Consider the following 19,163-nt stretch of genomic DNA (forward strand, 5'->3'; position numbering starts at 1 on the left):
TTTTATTATGAAGTTGCATTTTATTCACGTACAGTGACGCAATACGTAAATCAAGACGTGCGCATGATTGACAAGACGACTTTAGCCCTCAAAAATGTCCACTCATGCTAAAAAAAGAAAGGTAGATGCCGAATGCAGGGTTTTCAACAAAAAATGGACTGCTAAGTATTTAGTTACTGAAGTCAGAGGTAAAGCCGTGTGTTTAGTTTGCGGGGAGCAGATCGCCGTGTTTAAGGATTATAATTTGAGTCGGCATTATGAGACGAAACACATTGAGAAATACAAAAACTTGAGTGATGCTGAGAGGGCGCGGACATCGGAAGCGTTGCTAGCTAAGCTACAAAAGCAGCAAGGCTGTTTTACCAAGCTTCACACATCCAGGGACGCAGCAACCAAGACCAGCTTTGTGATATCCCACAAAATCGCTAAAAACAGTAAGCCATTCTCGGAGGGGGAGTTTGTCAAAGAGTGCTTGGTGGACTCTGCAGCACTGATTTGTCCTGAAAAAAAAGAAGCATTTGAGCAAGTCCCGCTGTCCAGGCGAACCGTGACGCGGAGGGTTGAGGACATTGCGGGAAATCTGGAGCTTCAGCTGCAACGTGAAGTGGCAAGTTTTGACTTTTTCTCCTTGGCTTTGGATGAGAGCTGTGATGTCCGTGACACAGCCCAGTTACTCGTATTTGTCCGTGGGATAACGGACTTTAAGATGACGGAGGAGCTGGTTGCAATGCGGTCAATGAAAGGGACAACGACAGGGAGTGATCTGTTCACGGAGGTAAATACGTGCATGGACACACTGGGACTGAAATGGGACAGACTGGCTGGTGTCACAACGGACGGTTGTCCGAAACTTACGGGGAAAAATGTCGGACTTTTGAAACGTATGCAAGATAAAGTGACTGAAATCGACGCAGATCAGAAATTGGTATTTTTGCATTGTATTATACACCAGCATGTGTTGTGCAAGTCAGTGCTGAAAATTAACCATGTTATTGATGTTGTAACTAAAATAGTAAACTTCATCAGGGCACGCGCATTGAATCACAGACAGTTTGTTGCACTTTTGGAGGACCATGAGACTGAGCAGAGTGACATCGACTACCACACAGCTGTCAGATGGCTCAGCCTGGGAAAAGTGCTAAAAAGAGTCTGGGACCTGAAAGCTGAGATTCAAGAGTTTTGTGAGAAGAAAGGCAAAGACATCCCAGAGCTCTCAGAGGAGGACTGAATGGCAGATTTTGCATTTGCTGTTGATGTGACTGCACTGATGAATGAACTGAACACCAAACTGCAAGGCAAGGGCCTTTTTGTTCATGAAATGCACAGCCTGGTGAAGCTTTCATGAAAAAGATGCAGTTTCTTTCAAGCCAACTGGAGAGCAACACTCTCACTCATATGCAAACCCTGAAAGAAGTCACACCATCAGCTGATCACCTCCGCAGGTACTCATCCATGTTGGGAGCACTGCATGGTGAGTTTTCAAGGAGCTTTGAAGATCTCAGAACAATCGAGGATGAAATGCAGATGATTTCCTCTCCCTTTACCTGCAGTGTGGATAATGCACCCAGTGATGTTCAGCTGGAACTTATTGACCTGCAGTCTGATGCAGCACTGGAAGAGCAGTTTAAGTCAGGATCACTGCTGGATTTTTACTTTTCTCTCAAGAAGGAGAACTTTCCAAACATGAGGAGACATGCTCAGAAGATGTTGGTTCTCTTTGGCTCTACCTACATATGTGAACAAACATTCTCAGTGATGAAGTTTACTAAATCCAGGTATAGATCCTCTCTCACAGATGATCATCTGTCAGCTTTGCTTCGCATCTCCACCTCAGACATTCAACCTGACTTTGATGCACTCGTTAAAGCCCAACAGAGACTAGATTTCTCACACTGAACAAGAAAAAAAGAACTCCAAATGAGGTGGTTAGACTACAAATGTAGGCATGTAAAGGCACCAACTAGCAGTGAATGGGACACTTTCTTTGGAGGCCCTTTTCTCAAAATCACAGTTCAGTGACAATCATTATAATATGATGTTTCTTGCTTAATATTTAGAGTACAAAGACAATGTTGTGATGTCTTTAGAAAGCAAAGAACCTCTTTCCAACAGTACTGTATATGAAACTCAAAATGTGTTTTGGGGTGAATTTGACTGAAAATGATCACTAATATAATGAGTCACAAATGGTAAGAACGTTCACATTTTGTTTACCATTGTTGTGGGAAAATCTGATTGAATAAATTACATTTTTTGTAAGGCAACCTCACTTTTTCATTGCTTAATCATAACATATACACTTACCAGCTTGTCAAAACAATGCTATTTACTGCTTTTTATAAAGAAATACAATTAATATTTTTCAGAATTGAGTTAAGCCTTTTGACCCGGCCCTCCACAATATTTTCTGTTTCTCATGTGGCCCCATGGAAAAAATAATTGCCCACCCCTGTCCTAGTAGTTCCTCCTATCTCCCAACAGTCCCTCCTAGCTCCTATTAGTCCCTTCTAGCTCCTAACAGTCCCCCTATCTCCTAACAGCCCCTTCTATCTCCTAATAGTCCCTCCTATCTCCTAACAGCCCCTTCTATCTCCTAATAGTCTCTCCTATCTCCTAATAGTCCCTCCTATCTCCTAACAGCCCCTTCTATCTCCTAATAGTCTCTCCTATCTCCTAATATTCCCTCCTATCTCCTAACAGCCCCTCCTATCTCCTAATAGTCCCTCCTATCTCCTAATAGTCCCTCCTATCTAACAGTCCCTCCTATCTCCTAACACTCCCCCCTATCTCCTAACAGTCCCTCCTATCTCCTAACACTCCCCCCTATCTCCTAACAGTCCCTCCTATCTCCCAGTAGTTCCTCCTATCTGCTAACAGTCCCTCCTATTTCCTTTACTATCTCCTTTTCCTTCACCCCCAGAAGTGTTTAAGTGGCGGCCATGATAAGGAGCATTGGAATTTCTCACTAAGCCAAGGAAAGGAGGATCAATGCTTCCTTTAGAACCTCCTTTAGCCTAGGAACCACTGATGCTTTCTTTAGAACCTCCTTTAACCTAGGAACCACTGATGCTTTCTTTAGAACCTCCTTTAGCCTAGGAACCACTGATGCTTCTTCTAGAACCTCCTTTAGCCTAGGAAACATTGATGCTTCCTTTAGAACCTCCTTTAGCTTAGGAACCACTGATGCTTCCTTTATCAAAGGACACCAGCTCATGTTCCCCCACAATATCTTGCGGCGACAACATCTAAAGGAACCCGCTCATCGGAGCGTTCAGGGAAACTCAGGATGACTGAAAAAGAGCAGATCATGTAAATTACCAAAGCAATCATCTGCCTAGAACAACTTGAAATAATCTAGAACCCAGATCCCAACTAGGAATGTTCTGGGTGTTGTAGAACCAACACAGTGAAGTCCAGTTCCACAGGGGAAAGTGAGAGAAATGAACTTTTTGTAGTCCATTTTAGGAAATTTGTAGGTTTTCACCACGGCTGACGTCACTAACCCGCGCCGCCTTCGGATTATTATTATGTCACCTAGTGGAAGTGCAGTTAGATTGTGAAAACAATGTGATCACCTTTCCTTAACTCCTTAAGGAAGTCTCCTAACACAACACCTTTCCTTAACTCCTTTAGGAAGCCTCCTAACACCTTTCCTTAAGCCTGTGACCATGACCAGGCTTAAGGAAAGGTGGATAGGAAAGGAGATAGGAGGGACTATGAGGAAACACCCAATGTTTGTGAGTGTGTCTAGTTAAGCGAGCCGCCGGGAGTTGAAGACATCTTCACCACTCCTATGTGGTAACCCTGGGTGGCCCCTGGCGAGGCTGGGAATGAGGCTGAAGACGAGGTGAGGTTTACTCAGTTAGTTCTAGTTAATAGACTGTGGAGGAACTGGGCGCAGTCTGCAGCAGGTTAGGTAGAAACACCATTTCCCCTAGTGGTACCATGTGGTGGTGTTCACTGGCCTTTCTTTCTTTTCTTTTGACGTAAGACAGTTGTGGGACGTAGAGCAGTTCTTGCTAGATCTGTTTGCAGTGAAGTTGAAAAACTTTAACTCCCCCGCCTGTCGTGGTCTTTACAGACCAAAATCCACTTGTGTTTTTAAACCGATTGTACAACAACTATCAGCTCATTGCTTGGCTCAGAACTTTAATTTAGAAATACACCACAAGAAAGCCTGTGATAACATTGTTGCTGGTGCTCTCTCTTGTTTTTCTGAGGATGACAACTTCAGAGTTTAGGGAGAAGTTGATAGATGGACAGATAGATGGATCTTATTAACCCCTGAACAGAAATTCAGCTGTGAGTGAGTTCAGGAGGAGTTAAACAGTCTTGTTGCTGCTGAATCGCTCTGTTCTGCTGTGCAGTGACAGGAGCTGACCGGTGGAGCGGCTCCTCTGTCGCTCCTCTGTCGCTCCTCTGGTGACTCTGCAGAGTGTGTCAGCTTTCAGTTTGTTCAGTGTGTTTCTCTCCAGTCCCCTGCCGATCGCTGAGCCCAGCCCAGCTAATCGTCCATAATGACACCAAGGAATTTGTAGGTGTGCACCACCTCAATGCCCCCCCATCCTACATCTATTTGGTTTTATTTGTGTTCAGGTGGAGACGGTGTAGGTACCAGATCTGTCTGGGCTACGAGATCTGCCCGGGGCGGGGCTTGCGCATGTGCCTGAGCTACCAAAGCTTTCCAGGGCGGGGCTTAAACCCGCGCATGGTGATGACGTTTCACATTATGATTGGCTATGATGGCGTTTCGCATTTTTACTAGCTGCAAGTTTCTCCCGTCACAGTATGAAGCTAACTTTAGCTTTCACGGTTAGCTTCGTAGTTCCGTGAAAAGCGAACATGGCTGTGTGAGGGGTGTCGCTACAGGTCCCCCCACAACAGTTCCGGCCACACCCAGTGGACAAACCACACACACACACACACACACACACACTTCCACTCCTCACGAAAGGTGCTTCTGAAGTTGCTTGTTCTCTGTCACCATTTGCTCAAACACTCAAAATCATGTTCCTCTTTTGTTGTTGCCTCTTTGTTAATTCATGTTCCTGCTTCATGTTACTGCCTAGATAGAGCTGCTCAGGCTGGTTAATCTAGGAAATCATCATACTGTCTAGATAGAGCTGCTCAGGCTGGTTAATCTAATAACAGTTGCAAAGTATTTGAATCAGTGTGATAACTGCAAATAATATATGTAGCACAACAAGAGTATTGTATGTTATCCCCTCCCCCCTCTTCTCTTCTCTCTCTTCTCTTCTCTCTCTTCTCTTCTCTCTCTCTTTGTGCGTTCCCCCCCGGTCGTGTACGGCAGCCATGCCAACTTCTGATAAAGGAAGAGACTCCAGGTCTCTCCCTGTTGCAAGAGCAAAAACTGTTCTGACTCCGAAGGCTCTCAATCACATCATATCGTTTGTCCAAGCTGCAGAACAGGACAAGGGAGAAGAAAAGAAAAAAAAAAACGTGAACAGATCCTGGAGTGAGGAGTAAAGGTCCCTCCATACTTTCCACATTGTGTGTCCGCAGACTGTGCGTGGACCACGGCGGGCACACGATCGTATCCATACTCCACCCTGGGCTCAGTTCCGTGTGCGTTCCATAACGTAACATAACAATCCCAAAACTATCTCCACTTCTGGTGGCAGGCGTGCCTCCTTTCCTGAAGTACTTTATGTTTCAGTCCAGGACCTCTGAGCCGTCTGGATCTTTATTTGCTTTCAAATTGAAATTGTTCAAACGGGGAGATGGAGGATCTCCTCACACAAGTGCCCACTAGACTCTGGTGCACGCGCAGTCGGAACGCACAGTCTACCCCGTCACAAAATGTGGGTGGCGGCCGGCCGGCCGCAGAGGGTCGGAGCAGACCCTAGTGCACAAGGGCGGATGACGAGTTGGACGTCACGCTGATGCAGAAAGTATGTTAGTGTGAGCCGGGCAGCGCAGCCTCTCCAGATCAGCCTTTGTTGCTGTTACAGTGTGGGCAGGTGTGTCTCGTCACTACAGAAGTGACCTACACTTTGTGAATAGTACAGTGACAAGCTCATACTGCCTGAATAAACTCCTCATTCCAGTCGTTGTGCTGCTGCATGAACAACACAGGCCTCATTCCATCTTCATGGACAACAATGCTCCAGCAGCATGGAGGTGGCATCATCAGGGAACGGCTGCTGGACACCGAGGGACGTTGACTGGAGTGAACCTCACTTTCTCCAGACCTGAATCCATAGAAGACCTCCGGAACCGGCTGAGTGGCATTACAGACCAATGACTTGAGAAGAGTGTGACGTCATGCCTCAGCAGACAATATGTCCACTTGTGAACAGCATGAGACTTGACCTTGAGCATCACGTTGTAATTTCCTTTTTTCATGATATAATATCACTGCAGTGGGATCTTTTTACATTTCCGTAAATCTCACCCTAAAGTCAAATATTCCAAACTTTAGTGTTTAACAGAGAAAAGTTCATCCACTGACTGCAGACCTGATGGAGGCTCAGATCGTCCCCCTCCAGGAAAATGAAGAACTGGGAGAGACAGCAGCTCCTCAGCTGCTCTCATGTACTGAACCACAAAATTAACAAACACATTCAACCACATTACCTGTGTTCTTATTGTTATCATAGTAATTAATTACTACACTTTACAGTAAGGCTAAATCACAGGTGCTTCCATACAGTTCAGATGAGTTTTTCTAAATAAAGTGCGAGTAAAATAGTTTGGTGAGAGATGATGATGATGATGAACAATTGAGCTGTGATGAGCTGGTGAGACACACAGATCCTTATTTATAGGTCAAAATCCGTCCGCCAGCCCTACGGAATTACTTGCCTGTAATTCATATGGCCATAAATCTTTGATGGGGCTATTAGGAGGACATTTAGGGAGCTTTAAAGGCTTTATATCCACTCTGGGGTAATTGAGGCATTACTGGTTGAAATCCACCAGGGTTAGTTAGTAACTGAGTGACGGTAATTCAATTAGAACATTTGCAGTTCCTTTACACACCCCAGCACACACACACACACACAACCAGACCCAGGTAACCTTGGTATATATAAGCATACAGGTTTAATGTGGTGTCACTTTCATTTACATAGGAGCATGTTGTTAAGGTCCTGCTTTGACATTCAATTAAAACCTTTACATTTCTGCCTAATTAATTCTGCAAATGGCGGCAAGAAAAGACGAATGGACGGGCTGCTTTGACAGGAGGCCGATAAATGTGTGTGTGTGTGTGTGTGTGTGTGTGTGTGTGTGTGTGTGTGTGTGTGTGTGTGTGTGTGTGTGTGTGTGTGTGTGTGTGTGTGTGTGTGTGTGTGTGTGTGTGTGTGTGTCCTGGCTGCGGTGTTAAGGTCACGGCAGGCTGACTATTATAATTCATCTCTATAGACATGTATTCAGGTGGGACTTATATTCTCTTTTTTCCTGCTGTGTTTCCTGCAGCTGAAGCGAGCGGAGGTGTTTTTATTGCAGTAAAGCGTTGAGGAGATTTAACGCCACGCTGTATAGACTTCATTATACATTTGTCTGGCGCTGAAAACGAGCTGCTGCAGCCGATTATCGATCCATGCATGCTGCAAAATGCATTTGTTTGTCAATCAGGAAGAAGAAAATCAAATCTTCTCTGCTGCAGGTTCAGGTCTTTTCTCTCTTTAAGTTCTGATTATTGGACAATAATTATTCTTACAGAATGTTGAATACATGGGCAATTTTCTGTTTAGTAATGTGGTGTATTTTTTAGCAGGAAACATCCAAAGCATATTCAAATATCACTTTGTAATAGATCTAAAAGTAGCAGTAATCATTAACATTAACCACTGAGACTTTTGACTATTCTATATATTTTGAAACACATCTCAAAAATGTTCCAACAGAAACAACAAAAGGCCGGGAGAGTAATTTTCAAAAATGTAAACGAATAGGGTTTGAAAGGAAATTATACTTAATTTAATTTAACAGGATATTTCAGGTGTAAAGTTGGAATTGCGAAAGACGGAATATCCCTTCATTTCCATTGATTTTTTACAATGAAAATATTCAGAAAATCAGGAGGCACCTTTGTGTGCTGAGACAAATTCACAGCTGTGGGTCATCTTCACGCCCTCAAACAACATTTGTTACTGGACACCACTGCATGGCCTCAGGGATCCAAAGCTCATTTAATATGTTTTGAGGCAAAATAATAATAAGCAAAAAAAAACTGTTCTGTATTCAGGTGAATTGAAATTCTCTGTAGAAACTGTGTCTTGCAGAGTGAAGACGAGAAGAACCAGGAGCCTGCATCGCTGATGAGGGTACATTAGTGACTCTGACGCTGGCAGCTCACACATCTGGAGAGGTATAAAGTATCTATGCTAAAAAGAATATAGCGGTTTTCTTAATCAACATGGGAACATAATGGGACTCTAACCCAGTGACAGTGACAGTCATAGATCTGTCCCAACTTTTATGAATCCGTGTTGTAATTCAGGTTGTTATGTCGACTTTACTAGGATTTTAATCTGAGCACCAGATTTCAGCTTCCCCACACTATATTAAAAAAAGAAAAAAGAAAAGAAATGTCTTTGCTGCAGTGATGCTGGTGCTTATTGTAAAAGTAGCATTAAGATCAAATCAATTAAGATCTGGTGCCAAATCTGGAGAATTCCTGGTGAAAGAGCGAGGAAACAAAATAACCTGAGGCAGCCCAGAGATGTGCCTCCCCTCAAATTAAAAACCGAACTGAGAGCAAACTTTCTCACTTTTTATTTAAAATAATGTTTGTTCCATCATCTCATTTACCAGTAATGTGATGAACGTGTGTCACTAAGACTCTAAGATTTTAAGCCTGAGCTTCTTTTCTTTCCCTTAATAAAATGAATAATAAATAAACAGAATATTGGTTATACAGAGATACTTTATGTTAGATTGGGGACAATGTATTTGTTTATAGATGCACCAATACCACTTTGTTAAAGACGAGTATTAACCTTTAGATACTCGCTGATATCGAGTATCAATACGAATACTTACTAAAGGCCATAAAGCTTAATTTATACTCAATACGCAAACGATATACCAAGGCTTATACCAATACTGGTAAAGACACTGGTGCATTACTATACTTGTGTATGACTACTTTATATTATATTTTTCCCCTTTTCTATTTGTACACTGTCAAATAAAGATAAAGAAATTAATGTTTTAAAACATGGATCGTCACATCACTAAAGTAAAAGAATAATGAAAGAGTGCAGGGAAATTGCAGGTGATTTCTGAGATTTACCAGCGTCCATTACGCCTTTAACAATCTTACTTTAAAAGTAGAGTTTTTAATGAGCTGAACTCCCTGCGTGCTTTGTGAAATGAACTCTTGTTAATATTTCTGTGTTTTCTTTTCCCGCAGCCGTCTAAATAATTAGCTTTTGTTGTAGAAAATGATGAATTTGGGCAGTTAATTTATCGATCGTCCGGCTCCTTTCAATGTGCCGCGCTGTAGAGAGCCATTAATCAATGGATGGAAACACCTAATTCTACTCCTGCTCAGATTCACCTTTTTCCTCTGCCTTCTCCTCTTCCTCCCTCTGGATCGTCTGAGCAGGAATCAAAACGCTGCACAACATGATGAAGATCATGACGATGATGAAGTAAATAAAATATCTACATTCAGGTACACTCAGGATTCTTTTTGTTTCATTTTCAGGTGACTTCAGAAGGATTAATGTATTCCTGAAAAGTCTTTTCCTGTTCATCTAAAGCAGGGATTTAGAAACTGTGGTGGGACAACTTTTAGGGGAGGTGCAGAGACACGGAGGATCTGAAATGAGAGAACTGAGCAAATTCAATAAAATTGTAGTTCTAAAGCACCAAATGCAATTATAAGGCACAATTACAGAGAGAAACACAAATATTCCAGCTGAGAAACAAAGAAGAAATCTGCAGAACCAGATTCAGGTGGAGACAGAGACCAACCCTATATATATATATATATATATATATATATATATATATTAAAGTATCACTTCTGCACTCATTTCAAACCCACATTTTCCCAAACCCATCAAACCAAAATCCATATGTTTTCAAAGAAATTGGAATTTGTAGCCATCAAACTGTTTATGTTTCACGAACTGACCTCATCTTGGGAAACTGCCCCAAGGGATTCTGGGATATAAAAGATGGCGTTGCAGCAGCTCCAGCAAAATTATCAGCATTTGACTGATTTAACCATAAAAATTAGCAGCGACGGTCCGCAGCTCGCTAACATTTAATACGTTTCACCTTTTGTACTGATGTTTTCAGGCAGATTTGTTTTATACTTTTTAAGCTGTATTGCAGGCTTTAGGTTGTTTGAAATCTCCTTGTTATTTTGAGCTCTTTCAGTAATTTTTAGTTCTTAGGTCCGTTTTAGTAATAGTTTGTGTTTTTGTTCTCCAGCTTTTTCAGTTTGTTTTTAGCTGTTATAGCAGTTTATAGTTGTATTAGTTTTCTCAAGCTGTTTTAGCAGCTCAAAGTTGTTTTAATAATTGTTTTTAGCTGTTGTAGGCACTAGCTCATTCCCCTCCACATGCTCTCTTGACTCTTTTTTCTGTTGCCAAGACAGCAGATGTTTACAGGTAATAGTAGTTTTAAAGAATACCAATGAGACATGTTTGCATGGTGATGGGTTGTCTCACAGCGAGTGCTTCAGTATCGTCCAAGTTGGTTCATACTGTATGTTTGACACCTATCAAAATATCCTTTTAAATATTGGGTCACTGTGTGCGCTAAAGATCCATTTGTATTTTTAAATTGAAGGTTTTCTCCACACAGACACTGTATTTCTCTCCCTTCACATGTTCGCTGCAGCGTAGACGGAGGTGTTCAACAGCACAGGTTAATACAAGCTCCACACAGAAACAGCTTACAGTTCTTTAGGTCAAATGAATGCAGGACCTGTGACTTCCTGCCGGCTACTGTGGACCCCGAACTCGTGTCTCGGCCAATGAGACGATCTGTTGTTACTGCGCATTCCTGCGTGCTGAAAAAGTGGCTGCAAGCTGACATGAGTTCATTTTCAGACGCTTATGTTTGTGTTTTTGTTCGTTATCAATCCACCAGAGGTCCTGAGGATGACAAATGGGTCCTGTCAGGGTGACGCCAGCCATAACAACACACACACACACACACACACACACACACACACACACACACACACACACACACACACACACACACACACACACACACACACACACACACACACACACACACACACACACACACGTTTACATTCTCAGGCATTAAGTCTGATGTCCTTATCCACAACAGCTTACAATGACTGATGTACACACATTTACTGTAGCACAGGTGTGTGTGTGTGTGTGTGTGTGTGTGTGTGTGTGTGTGTGTGTGTGTGTGTGTGTGTGTGTGTGTGTGTGTGTGTGTGTGTGTGTGTGTACGGGAGAGCAGACGGGTGGGAAAGGGTCATGGATAACAAGTCGGACCCAAAACACAATGAGCTTAGCCGTAATCTGTCTTTTCGCACGCACGCACGCACGCACACACACACATAGCTCTTTTTTTTTTTTAAATCAGAGAGATCATACAGTCTTCATGTCAAAATAAATCATTCAAATATTACACATATCTATATATCATGTATAATATCACTCATAAATATCTATATCATATAATTATCATATCTAATTAACATGCCTAAAAAGGGGTAGGAAGAAGTCCAATCGTTTTATAATTCCCTTTCTGTATTAAAAATAGATCAAATTAAATATGTAAATATATGCAGTAAGAATGTTAACAAATATAAAATACATATATACACATACAATGTACATACATATACATATATAAGCACATATATACAGACAAACATATATGAAGAATACATTTCAAGTTGGTTTTCATACACATTGATACAGACAGTGCACTCCTTCCCAATATGCCTGTTCACACCCAAACCCTACATAAAAACATCCCAATAATCACCTGTCGTTAGTCCAGTTCACAGTGTAAGAGACCCATATAGTTTCATCCCCATACTTGTTTAAAAGGATCAGTCTCCTGCCTGGACATTGTTTCAGTTCTAACTCAGTATATGTATTTCTGATGTAAATAAAGCAGAGTGGTCCTTCTCGCACATAACAGCTAGTGTTAGCTGGTGGCTACATGCTTAGCATTGAGCTTACACAAAGACTTTAATTTCTTGTTGATGTGTAAATGCTTTGTTAATTTTTTGCACACAGCTGTTTAGTTATCCAAAGTTTTTGAACTGAAATATTTCTGTTTCGTTCTTATATTGATAGCTGCTAATGTTAGGGGGCTAATAGACCAACCAAACCTTCTTCCAGATCAATGGAAACTACATTCAACATTTCATTTCACTTAATTACAGGAAGTAGACACGATTGTAGATTTCTCCTTCCTCGTCTTGTTTTGGTTTTATCTCCCTCACTGTGTCCATGACCTTCCTTCCTCTCCTCCACACGACCATCTCCACCTTCATTTCTCTCTGGTTTCAGGTCCGATGCTGCTCGTACTAGTACTCACGTACTCCCCGATGCAACCTGGTCAATATTACGTGACGTCATTCATCAGCAAGTCGCACACAGGAGAGCAGGAGAGCAGGAGAGCAGGAGAGCAGGAGAGCAGGCCAGCAGGAGCGACGTCCACCATTTTGACAAACATGATTGTAAATTATGTTCCGCCAAATATAAAGAAGAGGAGAACGATAGTTCGTACAACACGAGATACTTAGTTGAATGTTGCTCATTATTTGAACAGCTCAGTGAATTCAGCAGCATAGAGCTATGCTACATACTACATGCTACCTGCTAAAGAGATTTGGGGGCCACACACCAACGATGCTACAAGCTACATATGATTAAAGTATGACTGATACACTTGCGAACAACAACCTCATTCTACAGTCTGCAGTACGCCCAGCGCAGTGCTAGACGCTACACTCTGCGCTAGGCGTACCGTAGACACAGTACACCTAGCGCAGTGCTAGACGCTACGCTTTGCGCTAGGCATACCGTAGACACAGTACGGCCAGCGCAGTGCTAGATGTGCGCTAGGCATACCGTAGACACAGTATGGCCAGCGCAGTGCTAGACGCTACGCTCTGCGCTAGGCGTACCGTAGACACAGTACAGCCAGCGCAGTGCTAGACGTGCGCTAGGAGTACCGTGGACACAGTACGGCCAGCGCAGTGCTAGACGTGCGCTAGGAGTACCGTGGACACAGTACGGCCAGCGCAGTGCTAGACGCTACGCTCTGCGCTAGGCGTACCGTAGACACAGTACAGCCAGCGCAGTGCTAGACGTGCGCTAGGAGTACCGTGGACACAGTACAGCCAGCGCAGTGCTAGACGTGCGCTAGGAGTACCGTGGACACAGTACGGCCAGCGCAGTGCTAGACGCTACGCTCTGCGCTAGGCGTACCGTAGACACAGTACGGCCAGCGCAGTGCTAGACGTGCGCTAGGAGTACCGTAGACACAGTACGGCCAGCGCAGTGCCTGACACAGTACCATTGGCGGTGCGTGTCACGTCAACATAGAGGCTGTCTGGAGGCGGTTTGAGGCCAGGCATAGCCTTCACCCATCATTTGAATATGGAGTATGAATTAGGCTTTATGGCATTTAATAAGTACTCATCATGGTACTTGGTATTGGCAAGTAGTTAAAGTTTAGTACTTGTACCTAAGCAATTGTATCAGTTCATCTCTCGTCCGTAATCCAGTGAAAACCTTCTCGTCTTCTCGTCTGTCGCCTCCAGTTCAGCTTTTGGTTTTAGTCACAGCCTCTGAAACACGATGAGACTGAAACGTGACACGACTCCATCTGAAGTATCTGCAACAATATGAACTACTGAGACGTTTTCACCAAGTTTACTATCAGTTAAATTCACCTGGAGCCAGTGAAGCTATCGCTGCTCATGAAGGTGAATATTTAAGTTTTACTAGAAACTTTCAGAGTGTTTCAGAGCTGCCATTTAAAACAGGAGAAATCTTTTGTTTTTCATTTCTATTGGTTTCATCTTTTAATACATTTTTAATAGATTCATCTGTTTTAACCATTTTATTTATTCTTCATGTTTTAGGCCACGTTTACATGTACCCGGGTATTTGAAAAAACTGTGATACTTTTCTGCGTTTGGGCCGTCAATTTACAGATAAACCAGCTACGACTCACCACAAACGATGATTCTTGAAAACTCCGGCCACAGTGGAGAGCTGGATAAAATCCCTGTCTCGAGTTGCATCTAAAAGGGGGAAGTGGATATTTATGTCACAATTTGTGAAGAGGTGTTTTTTTCGAGGATTCTGATTGGCTATCATGGCTTCATGCTTCTTGCTACACTGCCCCCTACAGGTTTGGCTGCTCATAGCAGCTCTGGACCAGCTGTATATGCAGTCAGTGTAAATAATGATTCTTTTTTAAAGGTAGAAGGGTAAATATCCAGATATTTTTAAACACGGGTACGTGTAAATGTGGCCTTAGTTGTTTTGAGTTTTCACCTTTTCTAGCAGTTTGATCTGTTTTAGTTATTTCAACCATATTTTAATCAACTTTTGCTGTTTTAGCTTTCAGTTTATTTTGTTGTTTTGTTTTGATTTTTACTTTTCCAGCAGTTTTGGCCATATCAGATATTTTAAGCATGAAAATAAATAAAATGTTAGCAGTGTTTTCCTTTATAATTTTTTATTTTTTTTACAGTCATTTCAGTTGTTTCTTCTATTTTCATTGTTGTAGCTGTTTTAGCTTTAAATTTTTTTAAACGGTTTCTCAAGGTTTTGTCTATTTCAACCATCAGTTTTATCTGTTTGAAGTTGGTTCAACCATTTTTTCCTCTAATTTTAGTCGTTTAGTTAGTCGTAACCTTTCTCCATTTTTAAAAAATATTTATCTAGCAGTTTTTGCTATGTCAGCTATTTTAACCTTTTTTAAACTCTATTTGACCAGTTTTTGCCTTTATAGATTTTTGATTATTTCAGTCATTTTTCACATTTTCATTATTGTAGCATGTTGAGCTTTGACTTGTTTTTCTTTTTGAATTTTCTCGAGGTTTTAGCTGCATAAGTCTTTTTTGTGCATTTTTGAAAAACTTGACCTCTTTTTGATGTCTCTCATGTTATTTAGCCTTTTTAGCTTTTGTTTTATCATAACTCTTCAGTCGTTTGTCTTCACATCTCAGAGCTCCAGCAGGTCAGCAGAGAATGTAAGTGAGTCCTCAGATTTTTCTTTTTTTTGGAATTAATCCTGATTATCTTGAAGCAGCGGTTAGCGCTCTCGCATCACAGTGAGAAAGTCATGGGTTCAAATACTGTCCGGGCTTTTCTGTCTGGAGTTTGCACGTTCTCCCTGAGTGTGTATGAATGTCCTCCGGGTACTCTGGTCCTCCCACAGTCCACAAACATGCATGTGAGGTTAATTGGTGACTCTGAATTGCTCCTGGTGTGAATGAGTGTGTGTGGCTTTCTGTCTCTGTGTGTTTCCTGTGATGGACTGGCGACATGTCCAGGTGACTCCTACCCTCGGACATCGTAAACTGGGATCGGCTCCGGCAACCCGTCACTCGTGACAGGATTAAGCGGGAAAGAAGGATAAATATCTTCCCAAGAAACTCAACATTTCTCAGCGAAAGTAAAAGAGTGACACAGATTATCTTGGATTAATGATTTAACCTTTCACCTGTGGGATCAGACGGTGTTGTAGAAATACAACACATAGAGAGGCTGCAGCGCTGCAGGGTCATGACCTCAGCGCTAAACATTTAAAGCACAATGTGTCAGAGATCAGAGAGCAGGTCCGGAGTCATTTCTTCATTCTGGGAGGAAGTTCATCTTCCAGGTCAAACTAGAGAATAGAATTTCAGTTTTTTGCTGCTGCAGCTGTTTTAAAAAAAATTCCCACTTGAAATAACAAGCTGGAAGAACAAAACCTTTTTTCTTCTTCTTTTTAACAAGATCATCAGTACAAAACAAAATTCTACCTCCATTTTTGAACATCAATTTGTTTTTAACATCATTTGATGGTTATAATTGTGAATAAAGTTAGAGCATCTTAAAATGCCCTAATATCTGCACAGGGATGATTTAAAGTAAGAATCTCAGCCTGAACATTAAGATGTGCAGTCTTATAGGAAAAAACTTTGTATTTAATGATCTTAATTAATGATAAAAGTGAGAATATCTTTTTAAAAAATCCAAATAATCTGATCAACAATTTGTTTTTATGCAGGTTCCAGTTGATTTTAAACGGCTTGTTGCACTGATTAAACTTTAAATGTTGATCAATAATAAAGCAACAGAGAAGACAACGCTCCATGAAGAAGACAAAAAGGCTTCAGAATTACTGTAAAACAATCTGTGTTTGTCCGGTTCTGCTCTGGAGGAAGCACAATTACAAACAAAAGAATAAAGATTAACATCTTTGATCAATACAGATCGTTTAATTGAACCCGAAGATTAATACAATGAAGAGAGAGAGAGAGAGAGAGAGAGAGAGAGAGAGAGAGAGAGAGAGAGAGAGAGAGAGAGAGAGAGAGAGAGAGAGAGAGAGAGAGAGAGAGAGAGAGAGAGACCCTCGGAGCTCCAGCTCGGGCAGTTTTGGCTCCGGAGACGCGCAGGACGCAGCGGACCGTCCCGGCTAGACCCTCGATGGTTCACCGCCTTCTGGAGGAGGGACAAACCTTCCACGTTCCACCAGGAGCCGCACACTGTCCGACAGCTGTAAGCCTTTTCCTGCGCTTCCAACAACTTTCTGATCCGCCCGCAGAAACTCCCGGAGAGTCCGGCGGAGCCTGTCCGCGCTCCACGCCGCCTGCCGCGCACTCTGCCCCGGCACCGCGCGGCGCGCCTGACCAGCACTGCGGTTGTCATCCGGACTAATCACATCTTTCTTTTTTTAATTTAATTTTAATTAAAGCGGACCTAATTTTCTCTAATGCAAAGAGTGCACGTGAGTGGGTGAGCGAGCGGAGACTTCGATGCTTTACTTCAGCGCGTTTTTTATTGCGCGTTTGGCGTGCGTAAAATCTGCGCTAAATACAGGAGTCCTGTAGAGGGGGGGAGAGGTGTTCCACTTCACTCACTGTTCATGCACTGGAACTATTCATTTCATTCATTATTGTCCGTAGGATCATGTTCAATTTCTTTTTAATAAAAAAGAAAAATAGACTTAAAAAAGCAGAGAAGGAGGCGCAAAGCAGTCACATCTATTCAAATCCTCATCATCCATTATGATTGGAGGGGCTGAACTCTTTTTGAATTTGTAAATCCACCGCATGTCACGTTTTTCAAATACTTAAGTGATCTAGTTATTTTTCTTACATTTTGGTCCAAACATTTTTAAATAAATGGACAGAAGTGATCTTTCAAAGCTCACGGTCAGCGCAGTGAAATCCCGCGGAATGAAACACCTTTTAACCGTCACTCCTTCACTTCAATAAATGTGCCTTTAATTGCGTCTTTAGAATCCAAGTGAAGTAAAAAAAAAAAAAAGGCGACAAACAGGAAAGACAATTCCACAAATGTGTTTTTTTTATGTCTGTCAGGAAGAAGATCCAAATATGTTTTAACGGTTCCTCTTTGAGCTGAAATCAAACAATTTATTATCCAACTTGAAATGTTGAGATTATCTAGGTTTATGAGTTTTAAATTCACACCAGATTGTTTGAGGAAATGATTTTAAATTGAGCATCTGGTTCAAGTTGAAGTAAAGACCAATTCCTTTTCTGTTTTCTGTCCTTAAACTGTACATTTATTCTAACCACACTTTATTTAAGCTATAAGACAAACCAGTTCATTTCCTAAAAAGGGATTTAAATTGATAAAACAAGGTAATTAGTGTTTTTTGAATCAAGGTTAAAGTGTACAGTCACATGCTTGTGGAGTTTCTTCTGATAATAAACACATTTTTCTGCTGCTGCTGCTTTAGAACCACACATCAGTTAAATGAGACATTTTGCACTTTGGTATTTTATCTGGTTGAATTGTCCTGTTTCACGCTGTTAATTTCACTAGTGTGTGGATGTTGTTCCTGTTTGTTGAGAGACGTGTTTAATGGCTGAACTTCCTGTCTCCCGCTGCCTCCAGCTGTGAGCCATGCTGAAGCCGGGCGACCCGAGCGGCTCGGCCTTCCTGAAGGTGGACCCGTCGTACCTGCAGCACTGGCAGCAGCTCTTCCCTCAGGCCCAGCTCAAGGCCCCCCTGGCCCCGCCGCTGCCCCCACAAGACCGCCTCGCCATCCCCGTGGACGCCCTGCGCCCATCCCGCCTGCACAGCCACCTCCTGGCCTCCGCGCACTGCAGCACCTCCTCCTCCTCGTCCACCTCCTCGTCCTCGGCGGCGTCTTCGATCTCTCTCACGCCGTCCTCGTCCATCTCCATCTCCAGTCCCGCCGGCCTCTCCCAGCTGCCCGTCCCGCAGCAGATCGCGCTCTTCGGACAGGCGCTGGCCCCGGTGTGCTCCGGGCCTGGAGGACCAGGAGGAGGAGGAGGAGGAGGGGGGGGGGACCTGGTGGTGGTGGTCCCTCCGGAGAACCATCAGGGTCACAACCCGGCGGCGGGGCTCCTCCAGCAGGCCAAAGAGCAGCAGGGCTGTGGGGGGGTGGGGGTGGTGTCATCCAGCGTGAAGAGCAGCGGTGGAGGAGCAGGAGGAGCAGCAGGAGGCGAAGACGGAGGAAAAGCAGCCGGCGGCTTTAAACTGACGTCCGAGGAGCTGGACTACTACCTGTACGGACAGCAGAGGATGGAGATCATCCCGCTCAGCAACCACACAGGAGAACTCAACAACCGTATGTCTCTCACACACACACACACACACACACACACACACACACACACACACACACACACACACACACACACACACACACACACACACACACACACACACACACACACACACTCCTGTGATGTCTTCACAGCTCCGATGATGTCCCCATTGTGTCACGGCAGTGACCTTTGACCCGGCGGTTCTCATTAAATCATCACCTCTGTTAATATCACCTCATGTTCTCTCTGCAGGTGAAAAACTCAGAATCGGTTCAACACTCGTATCGTTTTCATCAAATCTAATAATCACCCACTCTTCATGAAATTACTGTTTTCTCTGCTGAAGAGGAAAGTTTTCACCACAGGGAATTTATCAGTGAATAAAAAACCCAAATATGATTTATGATCA

At 42.9% G+C, this 19,163-nt stretch overlaps 1 protein-coding gene across 1 annotated transcript in view; it reads left to right on the forward strand.

Annotated features, from left to right (window-relative positions):
- Nucleotides 1-18,083: 18,083 nt before the first annotated feature.
- prdm6 (PR domain containing 6) overlaps nucleotides 18,084-19,163 on the forward strand; it is a gene marked incomplete at both ends in the record, with an annotated part of 92,027 nt that continues 90,947 nt past the window's right edge. The window contains one exon of the mRNA XM_080467546.1: nucleotides 18,084-18,774. Within this exon, the coding sequence (XP_080323672.1) occupies nucleotides 18,084-18,774 (691 nt within the window). The remainder of the gene's footprint in view (nucleotides 18,775-19,163) is intronic.

This window comes from Lipophrys pholis, assembly GCF_963383615.2.
Source record: "Lipophrys pholis genome assembly, chromosome: 7".
Lineage (NCBI taxonomy): Eukaryota > Metazoa > Chordata > Actinopteri > Blenniiformes > Blenniidae > Lipophrys > Lipophrys pholis.